Genomic DNA, 25,833 nt, shown 5'->3' with positions numbered 1-25,833 from the left:
ATCCTACATCCCTGCGGCTTGCCAACCGCAAGAGTTAAGATCACAGATATTAACAGATATTGGAAATATCTTTCCGGGATGCGTTTGCTGGCAAACATTGCGTTTGCCTGTTACCTACTTGTTAGACTAAAGTAAAAATTCTAGGTGTAACGTTGATATACTTAGTCGTGGTTTCAATTTAAATAACGTTGTTCTGTACTGGTCGTGAGTCAGCTGCACGATAGATAGAAGAAAAAATATTCCATCTACTTAATTCTTACAAATCAGAACTTATGTGGACGCCTGAGTCAGTGCCAAAATAAAAATGCAAGCACTATCCCTTACAGAACTTTTATAATGGTGGTAGTTTCATACAAAAGAGTTCAACGGGTTGCCTCGGTATTGAAAGAGCATCCTTTTTAAATATCGTTTTACAAAAGTCTCTCAGTACTAGGTACTTACATACATAGATTACCAGCTATCTTATATCACTTGTTAGTTTGTTACAAACAAAATGCATACGTTTTTATTTACCTACGTGCATTATCAGAGCGCGCGCGGCACGTACAGACGAAATGTCCTCTTACAAGTTATTGTTCTGAAGAACAATGCGTTTTTTAAGACTTCCAACAGCGTTTTAGCCTTTAACATATCTTAATTAACATTTTGAATCATCAATGCTAATCAATATCCCAATAATAAATGCTAATAGGATGTTGGCATGGTACGAGTATTAAGGAAATCTTTTGTCTTTTCTCTGGCATAAGATTGTTGTTTATTTTATTTTTTATTTTATTTTATTTAAGAAACCAACAGCGTTTTACATTGTTTACGTAACATAACATATAACTTATGATAAGGCTAATTATAGGTTTCCCTGGAATACATTAAGATGTAAAGGTGCACATTTTACTTAAAAAGTACTTAAAATCTACTGATCAAAATCTATTATTTTATTGCATTTTTATGTTATTAACGGTAGACCACTAACATAATAACATAACTATGTACTAAGGGCAAGTTAATATATTATACCTATGGCCTTTACCACACGATCAAAGATTGGTCCAACTTTTCCGAGATAAATAGTCCATCAGTGGTGATGATGCTTTGATGATATAGATGAGAATCCTAGAGCGATGATGTAGGTATACTGACCAGTGGCCACGCAGTCCTCGCTGACGCAGGGCCGCGGGGCGGAGTCGGTGGCCACCAGCACCACGGTGTACAGCGCCAGCGCCGCCAGGGAGACTCCTAGCGCGATGATCACCACCGAGGAGCAGCGGAGAGTGCGGGTGCTGGGGGCAGGGAGATGTAGACGTTAGATAATGCATGGACAGGCTGCTGAAACATTTGATGATTTACAACAGGGTGTTGCAGATCTCCAATTTGTTGGTCAAGCATAAATGTTAGGGCAATACTCCTCCAGTCTTGAAGGAGGCTCATTTCCTACAGTGGATAATTATTTAAGTACAAGTTTATTAATCTGAAAGTGGAGACTCAATTTTCTATAAGTGGTAGAACAAAAGTTGTTCAGAATGAGCCCTGCTTTTGAAACGTTCTGTTCATTTTAAGAACTGTGTGTGTAAATGTGATACATCTCGGTCTCGGTTCTTCTTTTTGTGCTCTGTCTTTTACAATATTGTACATATTACAAGTGTATGGTGAATTTCAATGAAGGTGAACACGAGTACGGTACTCACATGATTACAGGGATGTACTAATTGTACCACGGCCGCTTGAATTAGTATGATGTTGATGTAATGATATATTATTACAGTTGTCTTTGTTCCTGGGGACGCTCGAGGTCTATTCTATTTATCATAGGTACTATTATAATAGTGATTTGCTTTTGGGTAGCAACAGTGTACGCGGATATACAGCGTGTTGCAAAATTGGTAGTTTGTTAAAAGATGGTGACTCAGCACGTCATTCTGAACAACTTTTGAGTACGTCGCGTCGCTTGACAACTCATCCAATAGCCTTACATATAGAAACCAGCAGTAGTGAAATGGCTTAAAGTCTCCAGCTGTAACCTCATGTCTCCTCCACAAATTTGAACCATTAAAAGTTTTTAGATGTGACTACAAGGCCGCCCTTAATGTATTATAGATTTTAAGTATTAAATGTAAACTACTACTACTACTACAAAAATAAGCAATGGAATCGATTCTGAAGGTGGCACATTCCTTATTTTTAACCGACTTCAAAAAAAGGAGGAGGTTCTCAATTCGTCGGGATCTTTTTTTTTTTTTTTTTTTTATTTATTTTTTTATGTATGTTCACCGATTACTCCGCCGTTTATGAACCGATTTTGAAAATTCTTTTTTTGTTGTATTGGGTTGAGCTCCCAGGTGGTCCCATTTTTTTTTCAGAATTTTATCTCACCCCCAAGGGTGGGTTAAGGGGTAAAAACAGGGTATGAATTTCCATTTTGGGCACACACTAACCGATTCTAATGAAATTAAGAACGTAAATATAGTTCTTATAACAAAAAATATGATGGTGACCTTGAGCTGATCTGATGATGGAAACGGAAGGCAGTCAGGGGAACTCCTCAACGGTATATAGCAACTACTTCGTGTTTAGGCTTGAATGATTCGTATTGATTAGTAGGACTTTTTGGTATCATTTGCACCTTACTTTTGATTGAAAATTATTACAAATAAACTAAAAACTATTAAATAAAATAATAATTAAAAAAATTAAAAAACCGACTTCAAAAAACCACTAAAATGTACGAAGTAATTTAAGGTTTACACAAATTCTACTCGTATGAGATTAGTACAAATATACCTAAGCAGGAACTGTTCTTTTTTGAAGTTGGTGCCATATTTCTTCAGATTACTTTGTCACCGCACCAACATCAAAAAAGAACAGTTCCTGCTTAGGTATATTTGTACTATCTCATACGAGTAGAATTTGTGTAAACCTTAAATTACTTCGTACATTTTAGTGGTTTTTTGAAGTCGGTTTTTTAATTTTTTTAATTATTATATCTGCATCTAATGGACAACATTTCAAAAAACTAAAGCTGCTATAAATAGAAAACCATTTCGAGATTTAGCTCTAAAGGCCACAAAAATAATGATTTTGTATTTTTTGGATGTATCATTTTCGAGAAATTCCTAAAATAGTAAAAAAGTGCTGTTGACGTCATGCATCAGGTGCGATGCATTTTGATGATCAAAGCCTATAGATTTAAAAACAAAGTAATTGTCACTTTCATTTTTGATTGACGTTGACGTTTTATCGTGATGTTGTTGTTTATTTGGGTCATTTTCATAAATTCTGTTCTGACACTTTCTGACTATTATTTTATTTATCATATAAAATGGTTAGTACGTATTAAGAGATGACCTCTATATAATATGTCCCAGAACATGCCACCGCCTAGTCGCCTACACAGCAGAAAAAATGCTTCTGCTTATTTTTTATCAGAAATATCAATGTCATTTGAAAATGATCCATTTGTTGGTTGGCATGTAAACAAAGTTTAAATGTCACTTGTCAGTGTCATTTATGTTTTTTTTCGAGACTAAGGCAAAAGACAAAAATAAATATTGAACCTAATATGTGACGTCACTTCCGGTTTTAAAATAATTGACTTTAAAGTTAAAAATAACATGCAAAAATTAATGTATTTACAAAATAAAAAAAATACGGGTCCTCTAATTTTTAATAAACTTTCCGAATAGCTAATAAAAATATAGGGTAAAGAAAATGAAATGTTGTCCATTTTAAGTGACAGTAATAATTTTAGAATAAGTACATCGTTCAGAATCGCATTCAATCTACACTACAAAACAAGGCATTTTACTCACAGTTTCTCCTCGAGCTTGGCGCGGCTCTTGTCCATGACGGTGGAGTGGTGGCTCTCCGCGTCCGAGTCCCGCACCTGACAAGTATAAAAGGGTCAGCTGATTCGGAGAGGCATTTATAAATTATGATTTTGGGTCAATTACCAATTACACAATGGTAGATATTATTAAGTTCCCCTTATTCGTTGGTTCGTTTTGTCGCAAAGAACAATTTTCTTGACAGAGAGGGACAAAACAATTCAATAGCTAAAACGTCCTTTAGCTATGAATAAGGGGGCTATGTGAAAATAATAGATTTTGATGGTAATTAGTAGGTTTACATTAGTGTTGCCACGAATAGTGATTTGGCCGAATACCGAATACCGAATATTCGGCCGGCGCTCTCAGCCGAATACCGAATATTCGGCCACCGAATATTCGGCAGGTGATCCAGTACAATAAAATAAGTTGAAGTTTTATTTAAAGAGTGTTCTTCTTAATCTTACGGCAGATCCGTACAAATGGTGGTCAACCAACTCCAATCAGTAGCCAGACCTTATATATTTTGTTAAAAAATACCTGTGTCTCAGCAGATATTGTATATTTTATGAAGAAAAGCGCAATCGTCTCTTACGAACAAATGCCGAAAAACTTGTCATTATTCATCACAATTTGCCTTTAATTAATTTTAAATATTAAAAATACTGACGTTGTATTCAGGTTTTTCGCAATTAATGATTGTTTGATAGTTAAATGTTTCGATTAAATTGGTTTTTTATTCCCTTTTGTAAGATATTTGCAACTTTTTTAACGGACTTTAAAAAAAGGAGGAGGTTCTCAATTCGTCGGAATCTTTTTTTTTTTATGTATGTTCACCGATTACTCCGCCATTTATGAACTGATTTTGAAATTTTTTTTTGTTGTATTGGGTTGAGCTCCCAGGTGGTCCCATTTTTTTCAGATTTTTATCTCACCCCCAAGGGTGGGTAAAGGGGTAAAAACAGTGTATGAATTTCCATTTTGGGCACATATTAACCGATTCTAATGAAATTAAGAACGTAAATATAGTTCTTATAACAAAAAAATATGATGGTGACCTTGAGCTGATCTGATGATGGAAACGGTAGGCAGTCAGGGGAACTCCTCAACGGTATATAGCAACTACTTCGTGTTTAGGCTTCAATGATTCGTATTGATTAGTAGGACTTTTTGGTATCATTTGCACCTTACTTTTGATTGAAAATTATTGCAAATAAACTATAAACTATAAAATAAAATAATAATTAAAAAAATAAAAAACCGACTTCAAAAAACCACTAAAATGTAAGAAATAATTTAAGGTTTACACAAATTCTACTCGTATGTGACAGTACAAATATACCTAAGCAGGAACTGTTCTTTATTGAAGTTGGTGCCATATTTCTTCAGATTACTTTGTCACCGCACCAACTTTTTTGTACTGTCACATACGAGTAGAATTTGTGTAAACCTTAAATTATTTCTTACATTTTAGTGGTTTTTTTAAGTATTCGGTATTCGGCCGAATACTACTTACTATTCGGCCGAATACCGAATACTGAAAAAACTGGCCGAATAGGCCGAATACCGAATACTTGCCGAATATTCGTGGCATCTCTAGTTTACATACAAGTTTACCTAGTTGCTATGTTTAAATATTCATTGAAAATGAAACCATCGTTTTATGTACACTACTACGAGTATACCTAGTGACAGAACAGCTAGTTTCGAAATTCAATTTAACGGCATTGAACCGCGATGCGCCAGTACATACCTAAGTACCTAGAGAAGTATAAAACGTATAATACCATTATTCAAACCATTGATGTTTGTTGAGAAAACCTCATGAATAGTGCGTGTGCACTAAAGCTTAGCTCTATGCATGAACAAAGGGCCGGATCCAGGGAAAAATCAATAAATATAATTTTCTATTTCAGTAATACACTTATCCAATATCATTAATTATGACACGGCGAAGTATTAAAATTATAAAATGATTAACTTCACTACTTTCTCAGTTTCTTATAGTAGACATTTATACAAGAAAACAATTTTAAGTTCGGACCGTTATAATTCAGCCAATCACATTGCTGCATTCCATACACACACTCTACTTATCCCGACGTTCTCAACTGTGAAACTGAAATAATATATTCTATTCTCTATTAAACTAAGTCTTAGTCCGCCCCTGCGCTGAGATGCAAAAGCGCACAGGCAATGACACGGTAATAATACCAAGCATCTTCCTGTGTCGCTTCCATTCCATATATATGTGGAAAAATGTACCAATAAGTACATGTATGTATGTGCAATCTCAGATCAGAGAGCTTCTGCCGCACATAATGTAACATTTTAATTAACTTAATTAAGTTTGATGACAATCAATGCATTGTAAACATTAAACTTAAGGAGTTAATCGCGAAAACAAATCATTTGATTACCATATTATTACTGTATTAAGTATTCTCTTTATTTTGTTGTTGTTTCTTTTTCTTTCTTTTTTGTCTTATTATTCTGTCTCAGTGTGTCAAATAAATGTATCTTTCTTTCTTTCTTCTTTCTTTCTTTCTATATCACGTAAACATCATAATACTTTTAAGGTATCAAAAATACATTATAATAGCTAAGGCTTTAATTAAAGGTATTGTACTTATAGTTAGGTAGAACAACATAAACTTTACGAAACCCCGCAGTTTAGGAGGCATGCTTCAATGGGCAAAGAAATCTGATCAAGATATTACGGAATTGTGCACTCGGTACACCTTTCATAATAACTCTTATCTTAAAGTTTCTCCTTTACTAGGTAGGTATGTATGAATTATACTTAAAATATGCTATGTAGAGGTTAGGTAGGTACATCTTTTTATGGAACTCCAGGTCTATTTACAAAAATGTTTGTAAAATTATTAGTAAGTGACTGTTTGATGAATATAATAAATAAATAATTCTTCTCCGTATTTGGTGACAAGCGCCAGAGCGATACTATGGTTGGTCATCGTGATGAATGTATTCCCCCCGTCGCCCCAGTCCGATTAGTTGTCAGTTTTTTGCACCCCATGAACACTATAAATAACCTAGACAGAACTTCACATAAAGAGTCCCCAGTAAGGGTCAAAGGGTCGTGGGACTTCTCCAGTATGTGAAACTAAAAAAACCCAAGGATTTTCTAATCAAATCATCAAACCTCTAGACCACAAGCCTAGATAGCTATACTAACCTGTCCGCCTGATTTATAAATGCGCCACGTCCATTGCTAAAATGATGCGTGAACCGTGAAGGATATGGATTGTGCAGATTGGGTCTGATTGCAGCGTTTGTGGTTAATCCCGGGTTAAGTTTAAAGTTTACCGTGATAAAATGAGTCACGGAGTCAGCGAGTAAATTTAAACTTCTCGTCTTCCCTCGGGGGAAATTCTTAGGAGGATCATAACTTAGTCCCTCCTAAGTTCATGTATTACATTAAGCCATAATTAACGCACATATAGATCTACGCTACGAGCAAAAATTACCTTAATCATACCTAACCTAACCCAACCCACGCTACACTAGGAATACTAGGCCAAACCTAAGCAGAACTTAAACTCGAGTTAAACCAAGCTGTCGGTGTTAGCGGGCCACACTGTAGTCACAAATACAGATATAGCGTTCACTTTCTCCACTACAACAGCAACAGGCATGACGCGTGAACTAACGGCTAATGGCTAAAGGTCTCCTGTTTTGGAGTGAACCGCAATAGGACACGTAGTAGGTACCTCAGCCAACTGTTATAATGATACGTAACCGTTATTATAAGTCCCGTGTGTAATCCTTCCGGTGTTGTGCTATCAGTACTTATTGTCTTGCCTAAAGAGAATATGTTAGGTGCAAGTTACTATTATAGGTACCTAACTTTTTAATGAACCCTTGACAAAGTAAAGCATTATTTATCACAACTATGTTGATTCTGAGATTCACAAATTCTAATTTTAATGCTGTCAAAACCTTATAAGTACTTACTTATTTCTAAATTTGTTGTTTTTTCCGTAATTCTTCTTTTCCACTGGCATTTTTTTACTTTACATAATTACATTTTGTGCCTTTAAAAAAGATTATTTAGTTAGTTTTCGAAAAAATTGGAAACATCTCGATTTTGCGTGTTGTTATCGGTTATATTTATGTAATGGCTTGATTATTGTACATAACTAATAAGTAAAACAGTACATAACTATCTGGTATCTAATATATGTACCTACTAGTCGCATTAGTGGCTGCATAGCTATCATTTCATTAGTAAATATAGATTCGTGTTATTATGTCATTGATTACATCAATACGTTATCTGTAAAAAAAATACTCGTAGGTAAGTAATTTAAACAATGATTCCTATTATTACTTATCTAAAACTAAACTTTATTAGAAAAAAACTAAACTGACAAGTAACATATTATTTCAATAGGTAGTATGTATGTACTACTATCAATTTAACTTAAAAAATATTTTGTATTGAAAAGAGTGACGATATAATAATAAAACAAACTAAATTACTTACCTAAGTAACAATTCGTCAATTCATCAGAGTGTGTACTTCATATCTACCTATCTACCTAAGATTAATGATTAGAAATAGGCCAATTGCAAAATGAATATAAAACGCAATGCAGTTATGCCACACTGTGCCGGTGGCATGGGAAAAATATCGGTGTTTTTGTTACTCACTTTCCCTTCAAACGATTATTTACTAAACCTTGTGTCATACGCTACCTACTGTGTGGAGTTCACACCACCCGACTAATCTAGGTAACTGGTAAATTCTGTCTAAGCCTATCTAAGAAACCTACTCTACTTATATGCCTCAATCATCATCAGATGGTGAAGTCATTCACCATTGAATTTTATTAAAAATGATAATATTTAAGCACAAGGATTTAAACTTAGATATATTAAACTATGCATGTAGGTATTTCTTGTAACATAAATAAATTCATTACAGGTAGGTATGTAGTATTTCTATTACACCAGTTTGTTCTGCCCATTTCGTGTTTAACACATAACATAAACAATAAACATTATTCGTTACTACTCGATCACTGATTATTCTAAAAGGGGTAGAGCTGCATTATGAAACTTCGTAGAGCAAAAGTTGTTTAGTATACTGAGGTATGTGTGGATGATGTGACCTACTCGTCATCTGATCTTTTGAGATCAACATTAGGTAGGTACTGTTTTTGGAAGTGGTATAAGTACATGTAAGTAATGAAGTAGGTATGTGCGCCCGTGATATGTTAATTCCAACTCCAAATATGGATAATTAAGGGTGCGGAAAAACTATTAATTGATCTGTGACACTGAAACGGTATCGGAAGCGAGCACGCAACGCTATCAAACACTCCATTGATCCTTAGAATGAGTACTGTAATTACTGAGTTGATAGGCAATCAAATGAGGCACTAGACAGAATAGGCTTGACATTATAACGGGTGCAATTACACACTTTCCCCTATAATACGGAAGCTTGCGATCACATCATCATTCGAACATCCGACTCTACGCACTTCGGTTGCTGTTGATACTGTGACTCCATCTACTTATTCATGATGTTAATCGAACGTTCTTCTTCTGAGCTTGTCGGTGACAAACTCAGAAGGACACTGGACAGCGGCTTTTCATCCAATGAAAGGATGACTGGCTGGTCAGATTAGTTGTCAGTCGCGTACTACCCTACCTATGTAGGTAGAGCAAAGGTAGAGTTGATATATTTATGTCACCCGGACTGGCGCTTTTCATGCACCACTTGATTAAACATTAAACGGTTGATAATATACAAGCATAATTTAACCCTAACGAGATAAAATTTGACAACGGTAGTTTAACAATCACACGAAATTGCAGTTTACGCAATAAAATAACTCACGAACCGAAAAACCGCAAAAAACGGCTCGTAAAAACAAAAGTTTCTAAAATTATATTACAAAGATAAGCGACAAAAGAGAGATTAGTTTATTACTTATAGGTAAGTACTTTACTCTATGAATGAGTTTATATTTTGATTAACTACTTGGGTATAAGATTTGGTTGCTTTATAAAAAGCGGTCCAATTAATCTACGCTCTTTTTGTCTTTACATATCGTCAAATAGTGTACCCTGTATAATAGGAACAGGAATATTTTTTTAAGTCGTGGTAGTTATAATTCACATTGAAAATCGTATCTAATCAAAAGTTTGATGGATGACACCATTAAATTCTTGTTTGTGAAATTGCAGTGCTGAATAGGTAGGTCTCATTAGACTAAAATTCTAGTAATTTTATAATAACTCTTTGAAACAACATGGATAATTATAATTAGTTAGCAGCGATTCTGTTTAAGTACTCTCGTGATTTTCCATCATCAGTTTAGGTCTCCTAGATACCTATCGATTCTTCATGATAATTATGCTGTGTTTATCAATAAAAGGATATGAAGTTTAAATTAATTAAATCGTCGATTATAATTTGATTAGGTATATGTGACACACCGCAAAAAAATATTTGCTTAAAAATAACTGAAACATTATAGGTAGCCTTGATCCCAACAAACTAGATTACATAGTGTAGTCACACCAATTCACTCCTGGCATTTACTCCACAAATGAAGATGACTCAAACGAAGTAACGAACAGATAAACAAATAACTAATTAAAAGCTAAAATAGAGCTGAGTAATCTGAGGGGTCATCGACCCGCGCAAAGCGCCGGTAAAAGCTCACGTCCTTGCGTGGCGGATGCGCAGGCGCAGGGCTCGTCTAGCTTTTAGCTTTACACAAAGCAAACATAGATATTCTACTTAGACCCTGTTTCACAATGTCTATGTCTAGTTAGTGGCTACCTATAAGATAAAAGACATGCTCTCACTCTCTGTTAATATTTTTTGACAGTGACAGCATGTATTTTATCACACAGGTAGTTAGCCACTAACCAGACATTGTAAAACGAAAATGAAAATTAGCCTATGTTAATCCGAGTTCAGGGTGTTGGTTTACTAAGCCAAATTTAATAAAATAATGATCCAGCCGTTTTCTCGTGAAAGAGTAACACACATAATCACCAATTATTGCGTTTATAATATTAGTAGGAGAGAATTCAACTAAGTAGATAGATTCGTGTTTAGGCTAGCAGCGCCCGAAACCTAGTTTTTCGTAAGCAAGAGTGACCCCCGAGTTACCTCACGAGTCTCGCACGTCACGACACGACACACGCCCAGCCCCGTACCACCATCTATTTTGCGACTGTAAGTTGTTCCTATGTTAGGCCAAGCTGTCAAATACGTGTATAAGATTCACTTTCAATAGTTCGATCCAAAACTGCATGGTTTTCAGAGATGTTGATACGACGACTGAACGGTTAGACTTGTGTGAACTATGCCCTTTAGGATTTAGGTAGGCTTACTAGCTGGAAGATTCGATGAATTTACAGTCTATAAATGGAAGTTAGATTAAACATGTACTTAAGTATAGCTGAACACAAAAGAGTAGAGATTAATGTTTTTGGAACTAAACAGATTTAAACCTGGCAATAAAAAAAAAACTTGTGATTTGTGGTCTGTTTCTATGGTTTGAATGTCAAACTCGCCCTGTTCCTGTATAAACAAATCGAATTTTGCTTAATTTTGGAGTTTTGTGGATTGTTGAGTTTGTTCACGAAGTGAAAATGAATAAAACCATTCGCAGCGAAGCTAGACAGATGATTTACATCGTTTACCTACGATGTTTGGCGGAGAATGAGGCTGGAGAAGTATTAGTCAATATATACGATGTTTATGAAAGAGCAGCGTTTTATACTGGTGAGTAGGTACTTAATTTCTAACCATTAACATACATTGTTTATATTTCTTGTAAAAAAGTACTATTTTGATGTAATAGAATGCCTTTCAATGTGTATTTGTTATTCTTATAGAGGTTAGAAAATACTAGTGTCAAACGTTACATGACATCAGGGTCTGGATGCTAATGTTGTCAAAACATCAGGTCTAGATACTTTTTTACTAACCCCCGACTCAAAAAGGGTATCGATAAGTTTTACAGCTGTAGGTGTCTATGTGTGTCGGTCTCTCCGTGTTAGAGTACCTATTGTAAAAATATGTGTATGAATATGTAATGCCGAGTTGCAGAAAGGGACTTTAAGCTAATGTGGACATTAAATCTATGTCTGTCTCTTTCTGTCGTATACTGTCAAAGCAAGGCAACAATACATTTAATGCCGACATTAACTTAAAGATCCTTTCTGCAACTCAGTGTAAGAGTCGGTATAAATTCCCCAGACATAATAATTTGCAAGTCACTGCTTTTCTGACCAATTAAATTATTTGTTGCAGGAAAATCGGTAAACACAGTTTTAGAAGAATTGCCGGGGCACATTTGAACTTTTTCCTGAGCAAGAAAAAACTGTAATAAAATATCGATGTGTGATACTATCACTTTTCTCCTATAGTAATTACATAATGGGATAACCAACACGTGTTTCATTCATTATGAAATACACAATGAAATAAAAATTACAGTTGATTTGATTTAATGAAATTCATTCAATACTGCCCCCCTCTCCCCTACTAATTTCTTCTCTTAACATAAACCTCCCCAAAAAGTGGCATTTTATAATTAGTAAATATTTGAAACATTTCTCGTTTTGATTTTTTCTGCTAAAGTATCGTGATACTTTTGTCCGTTTTCTAAACTATAATAGTGTGGCCACTTTCTTAGATTGCCACGCCCTCAATTATTCTCTACTCTTTTATGTTCAGCTATACTAAGTTATAATTGAAACGGTGTGAGACTCTATATAATAATTAAGTTGCCTATGAGCTGTAACGTCAATATTTTTTTGGTGGACGGACCTGAGAACCCGTAAGTAATAGTATAGTATGATTTTTTACTTACTTAGGTCACGCGATAGGTAAGTGCCCATTTACATTATGTCATACTAGTTAGGCCTATAGCTAAATGCATCATGGAATCAGCTTTTAGTGTCTATAAAGTTGATAAAGCAGTGTTTGCTTTTCCCATCAAATTTTACTGCAAATGACTCCTATATACAATGAAGAGTTTATATTTACAGCTATTTCAATAGAAAGCTCGCAAGCAACTTGGTAGACAGTATAGTCTGTGAGAGGATCGTAGGTCGGAGGTTAACATTACATTGCATATACCTAGTCTGTTTACCACCTAAAATGATCAATTAATAATGCATCCCCATCGCTGATAAACTTATTAACGCAAACGAACATAAGACGTTTATACCACTGCAGGCCCTCGGCCTCCTCAAAGTCTGGAGGAATATTGACGTAATCTCGACACTTGGTTGAAGAATCACACAACACAAGACCCGAGAATAATAATGTACTTAATTATGTCTTCAAATTCAGATTGAACCCAGTACCTTCGGCAAAGCGGTGCCCAGTCACTAATCTCTTCGTCATCCGATCATCATCATCATCATCATCAGCCTATAGCAGTCCACTGCTGGACGTAGGCCTCTCCCAAAGCACGCCGGGTAGCTTCAATTACAAATTAGAGAGACTTATCCCATATGTTATTAGACACAGTCGTTACCAACTTATCCTGAGGCTCAAACTCACATCACATTGGCATCGTTAAAACCAGTAAAATTACATTTATTAACCTGTCAAAGTTGCGACTGATTTTGTCATGAACACAAAAGCTCACGAAACACTTATCTTCGTCAAGTGGTTCCGGCGTCCACCGCGAGCTTTCGTTTCCTCGGGCAACCATAAGTTACATTGCGTAATGCCCATTGTAAAATTCATAACTTAAAAAGCAGATATATAACTTATGGATGTAGGTATCTCTGGGTATGTCCTATGGGGTCAATTCTGTACTATTCAATGGATAGTTGTTTTTATTTTCTTTCGAGAAGGATGAAGTCTGTGAGTATGAGCTTGCGGTGAATCTATTTTTTTAACCGATCGACAACGGCGATGCTGGGTAGGTAATTAAAAGACAAAACAACACACTATGTGCCTAAGACCATTTAATATTGTCTTGGCAATTGCTTATGTATTCTGACTAGTTCGTTCGTACCTACATAACAATTACGGAAACAATAAATTTCTCCCCTTGATAATGCAAAATGTGTTCCAAACTCGCTGATAATGACAGTTTGGAATATCCGACTGGTGTATAATCTGGCAGAGAAAGTGGTTTGTCCACCACCGGCACCGCTGCAGGCGCCTACAGGGCTGGTATTGTTTACCTTCCGAGCATTGTGCCGGCCGGTGCAGTATATTATAAACATAGTACTGTATTTATACAAACATTCGGCAGGTTAGTAGGTAGGTACTGTCAATAGGGTATGTATTTATACACTCACGGGCAATTAAAAGTTTCCACTGAGAAAAGCAACAAATTACTCCGAAACGGAAAAGGCTAGCTTAACGCTATATACTGATGCTGTATTAAACGTACTATAATGCTGCAGAAGGCATTATTAAGCTAGTCTTTTCCGCTTAGGAGTAATATTGTGTTTTTCTCAGTGGAACCTTTTCATTGCCCGTGAGTGTATATGATAAAATTCCGTTTCAAGACTAACCTATACAATCTCTAGGCAGAACTGAAAAAAAAACCTACTATCATGACAATATTTATAATCACGATGAGGAGCGATGAGACAAAGGTATTCTCACTAGTGTAATTATTGTGTTGGCTACAGATGTAATGGATGAGTCAATTAAGCGCATAGTTTATGTAAACCACTGCACCTACGTAGGTAGATAAATCTACATCTATCACGATAATACGATTATCTATTTTAAATACCGATATAACTCAAACTCAAACTCAAAATTTTTTATTCATCGTAAAAATATAAAATTTTCTGATGAGAACGTCAATTTTTACAAACTACTCTCCGTTCGGATAAGGGGGGCTCTTTCTGTATTATGTATACATGAGTGTACAACTTTTTATGTTGAATCCACGGCTCTAAATAATTAACTATATAACTTCAGTAATAGTAGAGTTGAAATGTAACCCCGCCGCAGTTTTATATTGTTGCATGTCTGGTAGGTATTGATATAAATATCAGGCACTCTGAAATTATGGTTATGACTAAGACCAGTTTTTTTCAATAAGGTAACTACGGTACGATAACTTTTATGCAGACAAACTGAAACAGGCCCCCAGACTTACCTACACAAGTATACAAAATATCGCATTTATAAGTGCCTATCCTCAGCGTCAAGTTAAATCATCATTACCTGTAATTATGCACAATGTTTATGCTAACGCTTTGTTACGGAACAAAAAAAAACTACCATGTTTACCCATCTGAGAAGTAACTAAGCTAGACTCGCTAAAACTAGACTTCTAGCTCTGAGCAAGCATTAGCACTTAACATTATAAACAAGACCAACGCATACGAGTGTTATACTAACAAAGAGAAAGTGAAAGTATGGAAGACGTTTTGTATTGTAATCCAAATATGAAGACAAAAGGGTAAACGTACCTATGAGTTAATAATTATACATGTAACTACTTACCTATCTTATATTTGCTGCTAAGGTTACCGTGATGTTATCCTAATTATTTATCATTGGGTGACCGTGTTAACGGGATTAGACCAACTGACTTCTCATTTGAAAGTGTTTGTTAACAGCTAAGATAATTAACTGTAGGTGCAGTGCGTGAAAAACAAATGTAGTCACAAAAAATATAATTGTAGGTAGTTAGATGTTTAACTATCTTCTACATTTTAATCATCGTTTAGTACTCGTACCTAGGCCTTAAAGTTCTTGTTTAGCCAAATATAACGAAGTGAGAAACTGAGCTCTCCTGCTATTTACTACACACACTGTAAGCAAATAACACCGCAATATGAAAATAGGATTAACCATTTGTGAAGCGTGTGTGAAGCGGACGCCCGTGCCGGCTGACATTTTTAGTCGATTAACTTTCAATTGTGTTGAATGCTAAACTGGGGCATGTTTTCCATAGTTTTTAGTTGCTCAATTGTAATTTTGACATCCTGTGAATCATCACGGCTAAAAAAGTAACTACACACATTTGTAGCTGAAATATTTTGGTTACGTGATGGCTACAGTGTAGTCTTTTGTTTTAATTTGTTTGTTTCACACTGTTAAAATCACGATTATTTTATCTATTATTTTAACACGTAGGTATGCTATATTATATTTATTTACTTTGATGTTTGTACGAACTCGGGCCACACACCCGTTGATAACCATTAAATTTAGTCTCAATAAGTCGGCACAAAGACCATCAATGATAAGAAGTGGCCTCTCTGGCCACAGCACACGCTGAGCTGGTGCCTTTTTGACGCTCTGGACAGCCACCTTGTTTGTTTGTATTATTTTCTGGTTTTTTTTCATATAATTTTTTTTGTAGTATTCTTTTTCTTTTTGTTTCTGTTTTTTATTGTTCAGTGTGTCAAATAAATGTTTTTTTCTTTCTTTCTTTCTTTCATTGTTATAGCAAGTCACTGCCGTTATGTACCTACACACAGTTATCCCGAACCCCAACACCCACACTTCAATTCAAATCCGACGACGATGCGCGATGACAATTGAATACCTTTACCGATGGTGGCCTTAACTGTACTTAGGTTTATTGTTCAAAATTCTTAGGTCATTGATCGTAGTTACCGATACAGTCTTACCGGTAACTGTTTGACATACAAACCCACACGATATGTACGGTGCTGGCCTGCGCCTAAAAGTATACAGGCGGAGTTTTTAAAATAGCGATCTCAAGCTCACATGCTGCTCCAGCACATCCCCATAAACACCACTACTAAACACATCACACACAACACGTCCCCGGATTTATAACAGATGTAACTGGTCCCTTCATCATCAGGGATCGCTATTTTAAAACCTCCACCTGTATACTTTTAGGCTCAGGCCACCGGCGTACCTCTATCGATCGATATTAAATTTATAAGGAGGTGTTTTATCAGGCTCCGAACGGCAGCAAGTTATGACAATTACCTTCACCACAAAAATATATGTGCTGCTTTATGAAAATGTTTAATGTTAATATGGACTTAGGTAAGTAACACAAATTCTTTAAGATGCTGATGTTTTTTTTTCAGAACGAACGAACGTCGCAAAGGTTACGTTATAAATAAATAAATATGTTGGGACATCTCACACACGGCCATCCGACCCCAATCTAGGCAGAACCTGTGTAATGGGTGTCGGACAGCTGATATACCTATCTACACAAATACATAGACAGATACATACTAAATATAAATATCAACACCCAAGACCCGAGTACAAACATCTGTCTTTGACAAATATCTGCCGCAGCCGGGAATCGAACCCGGGACCTTCGGCATGGCAGTCAGGGTCACTAACCACTACACCATTCGGTCGTTATGTATTAAATAAGACGTTATACGTATTTTACTAAGTAAGTACACCACTTACCTAACGGGATCCGAAACCTTGATGCGGTGACAAAGGATGCGATATGAACAATTGTACGTTACAGTTAGATGCATAAATGTTATCAGAGCAACGAACGGGCACGTCTGTACCATGAGTACCATACATGATGACCCTAAATAAGAAATCATGCAGATATTGGTAGGTATTTTTTTTTTATATTCGGAGATCTTATGCCTTATGCGTTTTTTTAAATATTTTCCATTCAAAATGTACTTATCTATGGGTATGAATTTGTTTTAGATGTAGCTGTAGTGCAAGTAACTACATATTTTTTTAGCTACCAGCATGATTATAATTTGTTTTTATAATGATGTACCTACAATTCCACACGATGCGTCATAAAAAAAAACTGCGGCCTTTTTTTGTTATGTAAGTAGTTGAAGACAGTTTATTGTGATCTAATTATGAATCGTTGAATAGGTGTATTTTACAGACATAGTAAGTAGCTACAGGTACGTACCTGAACGTTTCTTAAAACTGTTTCTTATAAATGTGAGACTGACAGAATAAATAAAAAAATCTTGTCTTTCTCTCTATCTACAAACTCTATCACGTGATTCAATTCACGTGCACGGCACTTTTATAAATTAAATGCATAGCTGTTAGATATTGTTTGAAGTATCAACAAGGAAAACCCCGTTCTCAGATAATTTATAACTTATTCTGTTACATAAATGCTAATTGTCATCCTGTTGCAGGCGACCCACCCTATCGGTGTCTGATAAACTAATCGGACATAATTACAATACAATACAATACAATCCTCTTTATTGGCACCAAAAAAAACAGAATCAATACAAAATAAAACTTAAAAATAACAACAGTGCTAAAAGGCGGCCTTATTGCTTATAGCAATCTCTACCAGACAACCTTTGGATGGAAGAGAGTTATATAAATTAAAAATAGGATTAGAGGTAGTTGTGGTGCAAGAGTATAATACACTACTTAAACACTACATATACTAAATAAACAAATAAAGCAAGAAAATAAATAAAATATATATATACCCATATGATACTATATATACAATACATATACCTACACAGAATAATACATGATATACAGCAATAATATATTCAACTAAGGCAGAGACTTTAGGTAGTGCCTTTTGACCCCTTCTTTGAAGGAAGCCACAGAAGGTGCACGTCTTATTTCCTCAGGAAGAGCATTCCAGAGCAGTACGGCCGTCACTAATTACTTATTGGTGAAAATATTGTTTTGATTGATCCATAATTTCAGGGCACTTATACTTGTTATTCAGAATAGCCCCCTGAATCCCATCCTTTCGGGCTACTACATACCTAACCCTTTCTATCATACTGTATATTGAGTACCTAGATATATTTTGTAAAGATTATGTGCCATAATATATAATATGATGTGCGTAATATAAGATAGAATCCAACAGAGTGTAGCTGTAGGTATTATAATGACACAATGACATGCTTCTTATAATAACTTTGTTAAATTAGTGTCGGTATTACCCATGTTGAGAATAGAGCCAGAGGTCACATCAACATCTTCAAGATATGGCAGGTAGGAATAGCTGCCTAAATTTCCATAAATATAATTTTACGATTGTTTTATGATGATGGCATTGATGCATAGAACAACGCAGTCTCGGGTGTACCCCATTGATGACTGACAATGACTTAAAATGTAGGATTTATTTTTACCTAACACTTAGGGTGGGTTGCACCATTTAACTTTAACTATAACAAACGTCAAATCTCTTGAAGATTGATCTCTCTCGTCAAGGGATTTGACGTTTGTAATAGTTAAAGTTAAATGGTGCAACCCACACTTAGAGTACAACTAGTGAATTCCCACCATGTAGGTGACGTTTTTTAATAACTTCAGTTTTTTTTTAAACTTATTTAGTGAAATTTATTTAAGGTAGGAAATTAAAGTAACTCAAACCATTTATTATGAAGTAAAGTAAGTATATTAATTGTACACAAGCCAAATTCATTTGTTTTTTTTTTGTTTTTTTCATTGGTAATTTTTATGTGGTTGACGACACAGCGCTATCAAGGTCTAGTCACAGATGCATTCAATAATTACGACAACAATTACAATCGTAGCGAAGGTCTTATTTAGTTTCACTAATAAAAAACTTTCTTATAACTACCTAGGTACCTGAGTTCTCTGTCTTTTTCCTGTTAACCACCTCGAGACTTCGGCTATTATCGGATCATCAGACATTTGTAAATCATAATTCTTCTCCGCTGGTCACAGAGCCCTGTGTTATCTTTTCCTATTCATAACCAAACTAAGGTTGCTTCTGCATTTTTTTAAAATTTTTGTATACACTTTTAATTACAAAGAAGGTAAGTAAGTACCTATAAAGTTACATGAAACTTTCACAACGTAGTTATGATATGACGGATAAGCGAAGACTAAAATATTTAACAGGATAACCGGCCAGTGCTGTTACCGGCCAGAAACAATATGAAGAATTTTACGCTATTTTAAATAATGGATACTTACGGCAAAGTTGCATCCTTAATAATTTTATCGGCTTTATAATAAACGTATAGGTACTTAGTTAGGTTCTCTTTTTGACCTGTATATTGTACCTATGTTTGTATCGTTGTGTGAGATTATATACTTAAGTATTTAACTATTATCCTAAATTTTTAGAACTCATCGTCAAGTCGTGAACTCAATTATGATAGATTTTTAATTTTATTTGATTCCATTAGGTAGGTACACAGGATTCTCGGTGAATCATTCACAGGTAAATAAATAAATAAAATTATCAGCTGATCTTACCTTATACTTCATCTTCATAAAATTACTTTAACACAATCACTAAAACACACCGACAAACTTTTAATTTAAAACTATTTTTTCTAATTTAAAAAAAAGTTTATAAAGTTCGGAAAAAGAAAAAGTTTTTATTAAAGAAAAAAGTTTTGAAGACGACAGAAGTTTTCGCGCCACTCGACGCAAACCGCGCATGCGCTGTGTAGGCGCGGGAATGGCCGCTGCATCCAAGCCGCTGTGGTTTTGCTTCCGCGATGAGGTGCAACGACCCGCGTGCAAACAGCCAACTAATGCCCACCACCACTGCAAACCCCTGGCAACTGCGAACCCTTGTAGCTGTAAAGGTGAAGGCAACCGAAGGTGAACTGATGAAGCAACATAGAATCGAATCTATGTCAGTTTCACGGGGCTATTTCAGCAGTCCATTGGTTGCGCTGTGATTTGATTACTTTTTAATTCATTAGCTAACTCTTTGACGGAAAATATTTTGCAAGTTTTTATAAGGGCTGCTTACAGATATACTGATAATACAGGGTGTTGCAAAAAGGGTATACTAAGCCGAAACCTACATGTGCAGCATGGAGCATGGTATATCTAAGCCCAAAACTGAAATCAGAATTTGAAAATAAGGCAGTGAATGTTTTTATAGTAAGGTTTTGTAAATTTGCAATAAAGATCTCGCCTTGGTAGGTAGGTACTTCGTGTAAAAAGTCACAAATGCCGATAAAATTTTCCGAACGGCCAAAAGTGATGTTATTAGCACGAGTAACGAGTTAGTTACAGTCGAACTATAAAGTCCTGACAGTAAAAAGTGCGATAATGCGATTTTGCTAAAAAAAAATTATGATTGTCAGTTAATTATAAATAAAATACCGATTGATTATGGATTTTTAACGGATTGTCACCTAATAAATATAACATATCGATTAAATATGATCTTTAACCATTTACTTATAGGATCCACTTCCGTTTTCAGGACTTTATTGTTGCACAGTAGGTGAGCCATCTCTCTTATGTCAACACCCTAGACTTAGTGCAATACGTGCATAAAAGATACTAAAGATATGTACCTACTTATTTCAGTACTTACCGAAATATTAGGATGTACCTACTGTGGCTGAGGATCAGGTGAGGATATACATACTGGAATTCTATCTGTAAAATTCTTGCAAAATGCGTAGGTAATATGAGTAAACATGATGATAATACACGACATAGGCACCTACTGAGTCACTTTACTCTTCCAGCAATAGGGTGGAATTTCACTTAATGCTAAACGTATTTAGTAGCCTGTCAAACGTTTGTCAGTTGGTACAAAATGTAGGTATTTAAAATTTGAATTAAATACAATTTTAAATAAGTTTAGCGTTTGGTAATAGTGACCCTACATGAGTGAATCCACCACTACCACCCTATAGAACCAGCATAAACGGTCCGAGCTAGGAGATTTACACCTTAGATGTGCATAAAGGTTCCAGTCGAATGAGCCTTACGCCAAAATAATTGAATAGATAGATTAGAACTTCAGTTCTTGAACCGCTACTTGACCATTTGTCTTGTCACCTTCCTATATGGGGCAAGAGTTTGTTGGCATTAGTGGGTTTAGTGACACAGTAACTTTGCCTTAGATAGTCGACGCGTAACTACCTACCATCGTCATAACGGATCGATATAAATATATTATTATGAGTTACTCCTTACGAAAGAGAATCAGATATGCATCACGAATATTTTCTTTTTGACCGATTTCGAAAAAGGGGGAGGATCTCAATTCATATGTACTTATGTTTTTTTTATAAACAAAAGCTGAATAGGTACCTACTCGTATTCGCAACCTAAGTTAAGTAAAAACTGTGGTTTTTCCCTATTGTGTCTTTCTTAGTGATGGTGAAGATTATGTGCTGCATACCTACCTGTAGCAGTTTTATAATATTATGATCTTAGTTTTTCTATATCCTATAAGTAGTATATCAAATATTTTCTTACAATAGCTTAGTAGGTACAATTATTGCGGCAATAACTAACAACATAATCAATGTTCAACTGTGCCTGAATAATAGTTATAGCAATTCGTTGATGATATGTACATTATGTATGATAAAGACAATGTGTAGCTTTGTATTTTTGTAAGTTACTTACCGACGACTGTGCAGAAACTTTTATTAGTTTGACGTGAACAAAACACCCCGTATACCTAATATTTTATGCCGTGACTATAAGCGTTCCTAAAATCTTTATTAAAGTACGCGCCCACAGCTATGTACAATTTAGATATTAGGGACTATAAAAAAAAAGAAAAAATATAGTTTCATTCTTATATTTCTAAAAGCATTAAAATAAATACAAATCCTATTGGTCTTCCTTTAGATACAATAAATAATACAAAGTTGCTGGGTACGTTGGTAGACTAAATTCTGGAAGGTGCACATTTAATATACGGTTAAGTCATAAACAAGAAGATCCTTAAACTTTTCAGACAATATGGCATATTATGGGTATTAGCTTCACTTTAAATTACTAAAAATTCTATCAATACATTCTATGTACATGCGATAAATAATTGCATTTTTTCTTATACTGAACACAATGTTTGTGAAAAAGATTACAGCACAAGGGAAGAAGGGATGGGCCGCGTCAACTTTAAAATGAGGTTTTAGATTATTCATAGCTCAAGCTCAGTGGCGCCGCACATCGCAGCGTTAGAAGAACGAACTAATTAAATTCTTGAAGATTAATCGATATGAGCAGATTTTATGAGATAAAAGTAGGTAACTAGGCGTTTTTACAATATAATCCTAAAATCTCATTTTACTGTTGACGGGTCAATGTCCAACGACATGATATACTCATTTATACTTTCTTTACATATAAAAAATAGAATCCTTACCCGATCACTTTGGATCTACGAGGAGAATGTATTATAAATGCATAGTTTATAATTATGATATGAATCTATAATCAGAGCACCATTTTAATGTTAGTATAAAGTATTAAGTTAGTAAGTTATATGTTTGAGGAAAACATCGGGTGGAAACTGTGTGTGGTCCGACCGTCGCGGCGCCGCTACTATGAACCCTCGATCAATACGTTTCAAAGCGAAAACAGGGTAGTAAAGACCCTATAGAAGAAGTACCATTGAGAACTTAACGAATTTACATTCAAAATAATCCTTACATTCATATTCATAAATAGCACTATTGACAACGCTCATTCGGATGTGCGGAAGACGTGGTTAACCATTTGAAATAGCTAGAGGCAACACGGCAGACATTTCATAATCGCCATATCATAGTAGGGCCCCCGGTCGGTATGCAATGGTCCTACACCCTCTCAGAGAGTCAGATATATGAGTTAGTAGAGAGACAGGGATTGACGAATCCATCGGCTAATCTATTACAATTAAATATTTACTATGATTATGTACTTATAAGTTTTCTGTACTTGTGGTATGTAGTGTTGCTTTTAAACTAGAAATTCAGTTACAGTGGGATTTACAAATCTATACTTATGTAAGTTACAATACTTCTGTATTTTTTAATTACTTATGTGATTTTTACGTATGAAAATTACACCTAGTACTTTTATATTTCAATCTAAATGAGTGTAAATCGACACACTTTTAATGAAATTTTTGCATGTGAGATAATACCACTGTTACTGATCTTCTCCATAAAAACTTATATCTATAGGCTAAGGTAGGGCCTTATGTCTAGGAGTCTAGGGACTACATTCGACATTGATGCGTTTGATTTAGCCTTTTTTCCTATATCCGAAGCACCCTGTCAATATGTAGAGACATTCACAACAGTTTGTTAGTTTAGTAAGCGCGGTCATTCAAATATTGAAACAATAATTTCATCATATTCGCCATTATCATTCATACATGTTTAACATACGTATAAAAAGTCATTCTTTCATTACTTACATTTACTAACGAATCTCACTGATCAATGTTTTATCAACATTATAGACTCACTCCCAATCATAATGAAATGTTAATACATGAATAATAATGACATTGATACCTACACGTGCGATGGATCAAATCAAACTTAACAAAGTCATATTCAAATCACCGTGCTTACTAAATAAATGCATCATTATAAATAAATTACATACTTAGCACAATTCATACTGTTTTAAGTAAATTACAAATTTGTAATATCATTCTTTATACAGTTAGTTATACACAATATTTGACTACCTATCTACATTATTTATTATTAGAGCTATATATAGGTACATAACGTAACTTACATACTAGGGGTAGTAATATACTACGGGTAAGGGTAATTGTCTTTCGCTCACAACCGCTTCGGTCAACCAGTGTGAATAAATATTTGTGATGAATACATTGCGAGAGAGATCGTCATGGTAATACAGTTATTATGACTCGAGTATTTGGTCAATGGCTGCCGAGGCGGTTGCGAGAGTAAGCACAATACAATCCTCGCTTACTTTAAAGCTGTTGAGTGAATGGGACAGCAATACAACGCTATCCCCCTCACTCAAATCTGTTTTAAAGTAAGTAGAGGAAGCAGGGATAGCAGTGGAACACCGGCATCGGCTTTTGTTCATATTTAATACAACGGTACTAGTCAGGTACATGTTAAGAAACTGTCAGCCTGATATAAATGCGAGGTTGGACACTCTGGCCAAGAATACTGTCTTGAGAAAACTCGCTACTAGAAAATGTAAAAAGTGTTGACTCAGATTTGCTATGGCACTTTGTCCGCACACGATTTTACTGGGATATGATTCCCAGTTAACAAAACAACAATAAGTCTACAATAATATCTTACAAACAACGTGTGCTATCCATTCCAACATTTCTCAAAACAGTATCCTAGTTCAGAGCGTTACAATAGTCAAGTATCACACAGTTCACAAAGAGAGAAGGCAAGACATAGCCGGCCCGTTCCCACCGCTGGTCTTAGCGCTAGTCAGTCGTTTGATGACGTCACACGTCGGTTTGCCTCGCGCGGGGGGCGGAGTCTCGTGAGCCGAATGCGCTGATTGGCCCGGCGTCGCGCAGGGGCGAGTTGATTGGCCCGGGGTCGCGCAGGGGCGTGGTCTCCTCCGCGTCAGACTCCTCGATCTCGCATAGTCGTGCTGATGCGTCGCTGGTGGTAGACCGGTCGTCGTCATCGAGAAGGGAGTTGCGTTCTTCTGTTGGATGATAATTATGGTTAGTGGTGATTGATTATGGACGAACTTAGTTTAAGCGGACGAGCGAGTGATTAGAGATCCTGACTGCTGCCGGGTTCGATCCACTGCCAGGGCAGATAATTTATTTAAAGACAGATATTTGTAGTCGGGTCTTAGATGTTAAAAAATTATGTGTTGTGAGATATCTCCAACCCGCCTGCCAAGCGTGGAGATTATGGCAGTACCTGCAGTGGATTATTACGGGCTGTACGTTTTTTTTATAAATTTAAACAAAATTGAATGTATAAAAGTGGAGAGACGGCAATGCATTCGAAGTGTCTTCTTGACGTGTGCTGCCATCTGTAACGTAGTAGGTAGTACCTAACTGATGGTCTAGCACGGGGCGCCATTAAGACGTGACAAAAGTTCTCCGTCGCGCTCTTGAAGCTGCGCTATGCCAGGGAGCACTATGCAAAACCTTTTAAGCCTTGTATCCACTTGAGCATGCTCAGGTGAAATATCGGCTCATTGAGCCTAGCCGCTCAAGTGGAGACGAAAATCCCAGCGTGCTCAAGCGTCTCTACTTGACCGGCTCGGCTAAATCAGGCGCTCATTCACCTGAGCATGCTCAAGTGGATACAAGGTGCTAGCCCATCTCATATGACAGTGTCTCAGCCCCAA

At 35.8% G+C, this 25,833-nt stretch overlaps 2 protein-coding genes across 2 annotated transcripts in view; both read right to left on the bottom strand.

Annotated features, from left to right (window-relative positions):
- LOC105394430 (neprilysin-4) overlaps positions 1-20,230 on the bottom strand; it is a 35,526-nt gene extending 15,296 nt beyond the window's left edge. Inside the window, exons 1-3 of the mRNA XM_038112176.2 lie at positions 20,011-20,230; positions 3,804-3,877; positions 1,138-1,277 (exon numbers count right to left, since the gene is read on the bottom strand). Coding sequence (XP_037968104.2) covers positions 1,138-1,277; positions 3,804-3,877; positions 20,011-20,028 — 232 coding nt within the window. The 5' untranslated portion in view covers positions 20,029-20,230. The remainder of the gene's footprint in view (positions 1-1,137; positions 1,278-3,803; positions 3,878-20,010) is intronic.
- Positions 20,231-22,305: 2,075 nt separating this feature from the next.
- Positions 22,306-25,833, bottom strand: part of LOC105398253 (fat-like cadherin-related tumor suppressor homolog) — a 104,634-nt gene continuing 101,106 nt past the window's right edge. Inside the window, exon 48 of the mRNA XM_048625001.1 lies at positions 22,306-25,173. Coding sequence (XP_048480958.1) covers positions 24,965-25,173 — 209 coding nt within the window. The 3' untranslated portion in view covers positions 22,306-24,964. The remainder of the gene's footprint in view (positions 25,174-25,833) is intronic.

Source organism: Plutella xylostella, chromosome 13 (assembly GCF_932276165.1).
Source record: "Plutella xylostella chromosome 13, ilPluXylo3.1, whole genome shotgun sequence".
Lineage (NCBI taxonomy): Eukaryota > Metazoa > Arthropoda > Insecta > Lepidoptera > Plutellidae > Plutella > Plutella xylostella.
This window is presented reverse-complemented; position numbering and strand designations above follow the sequence as displayed.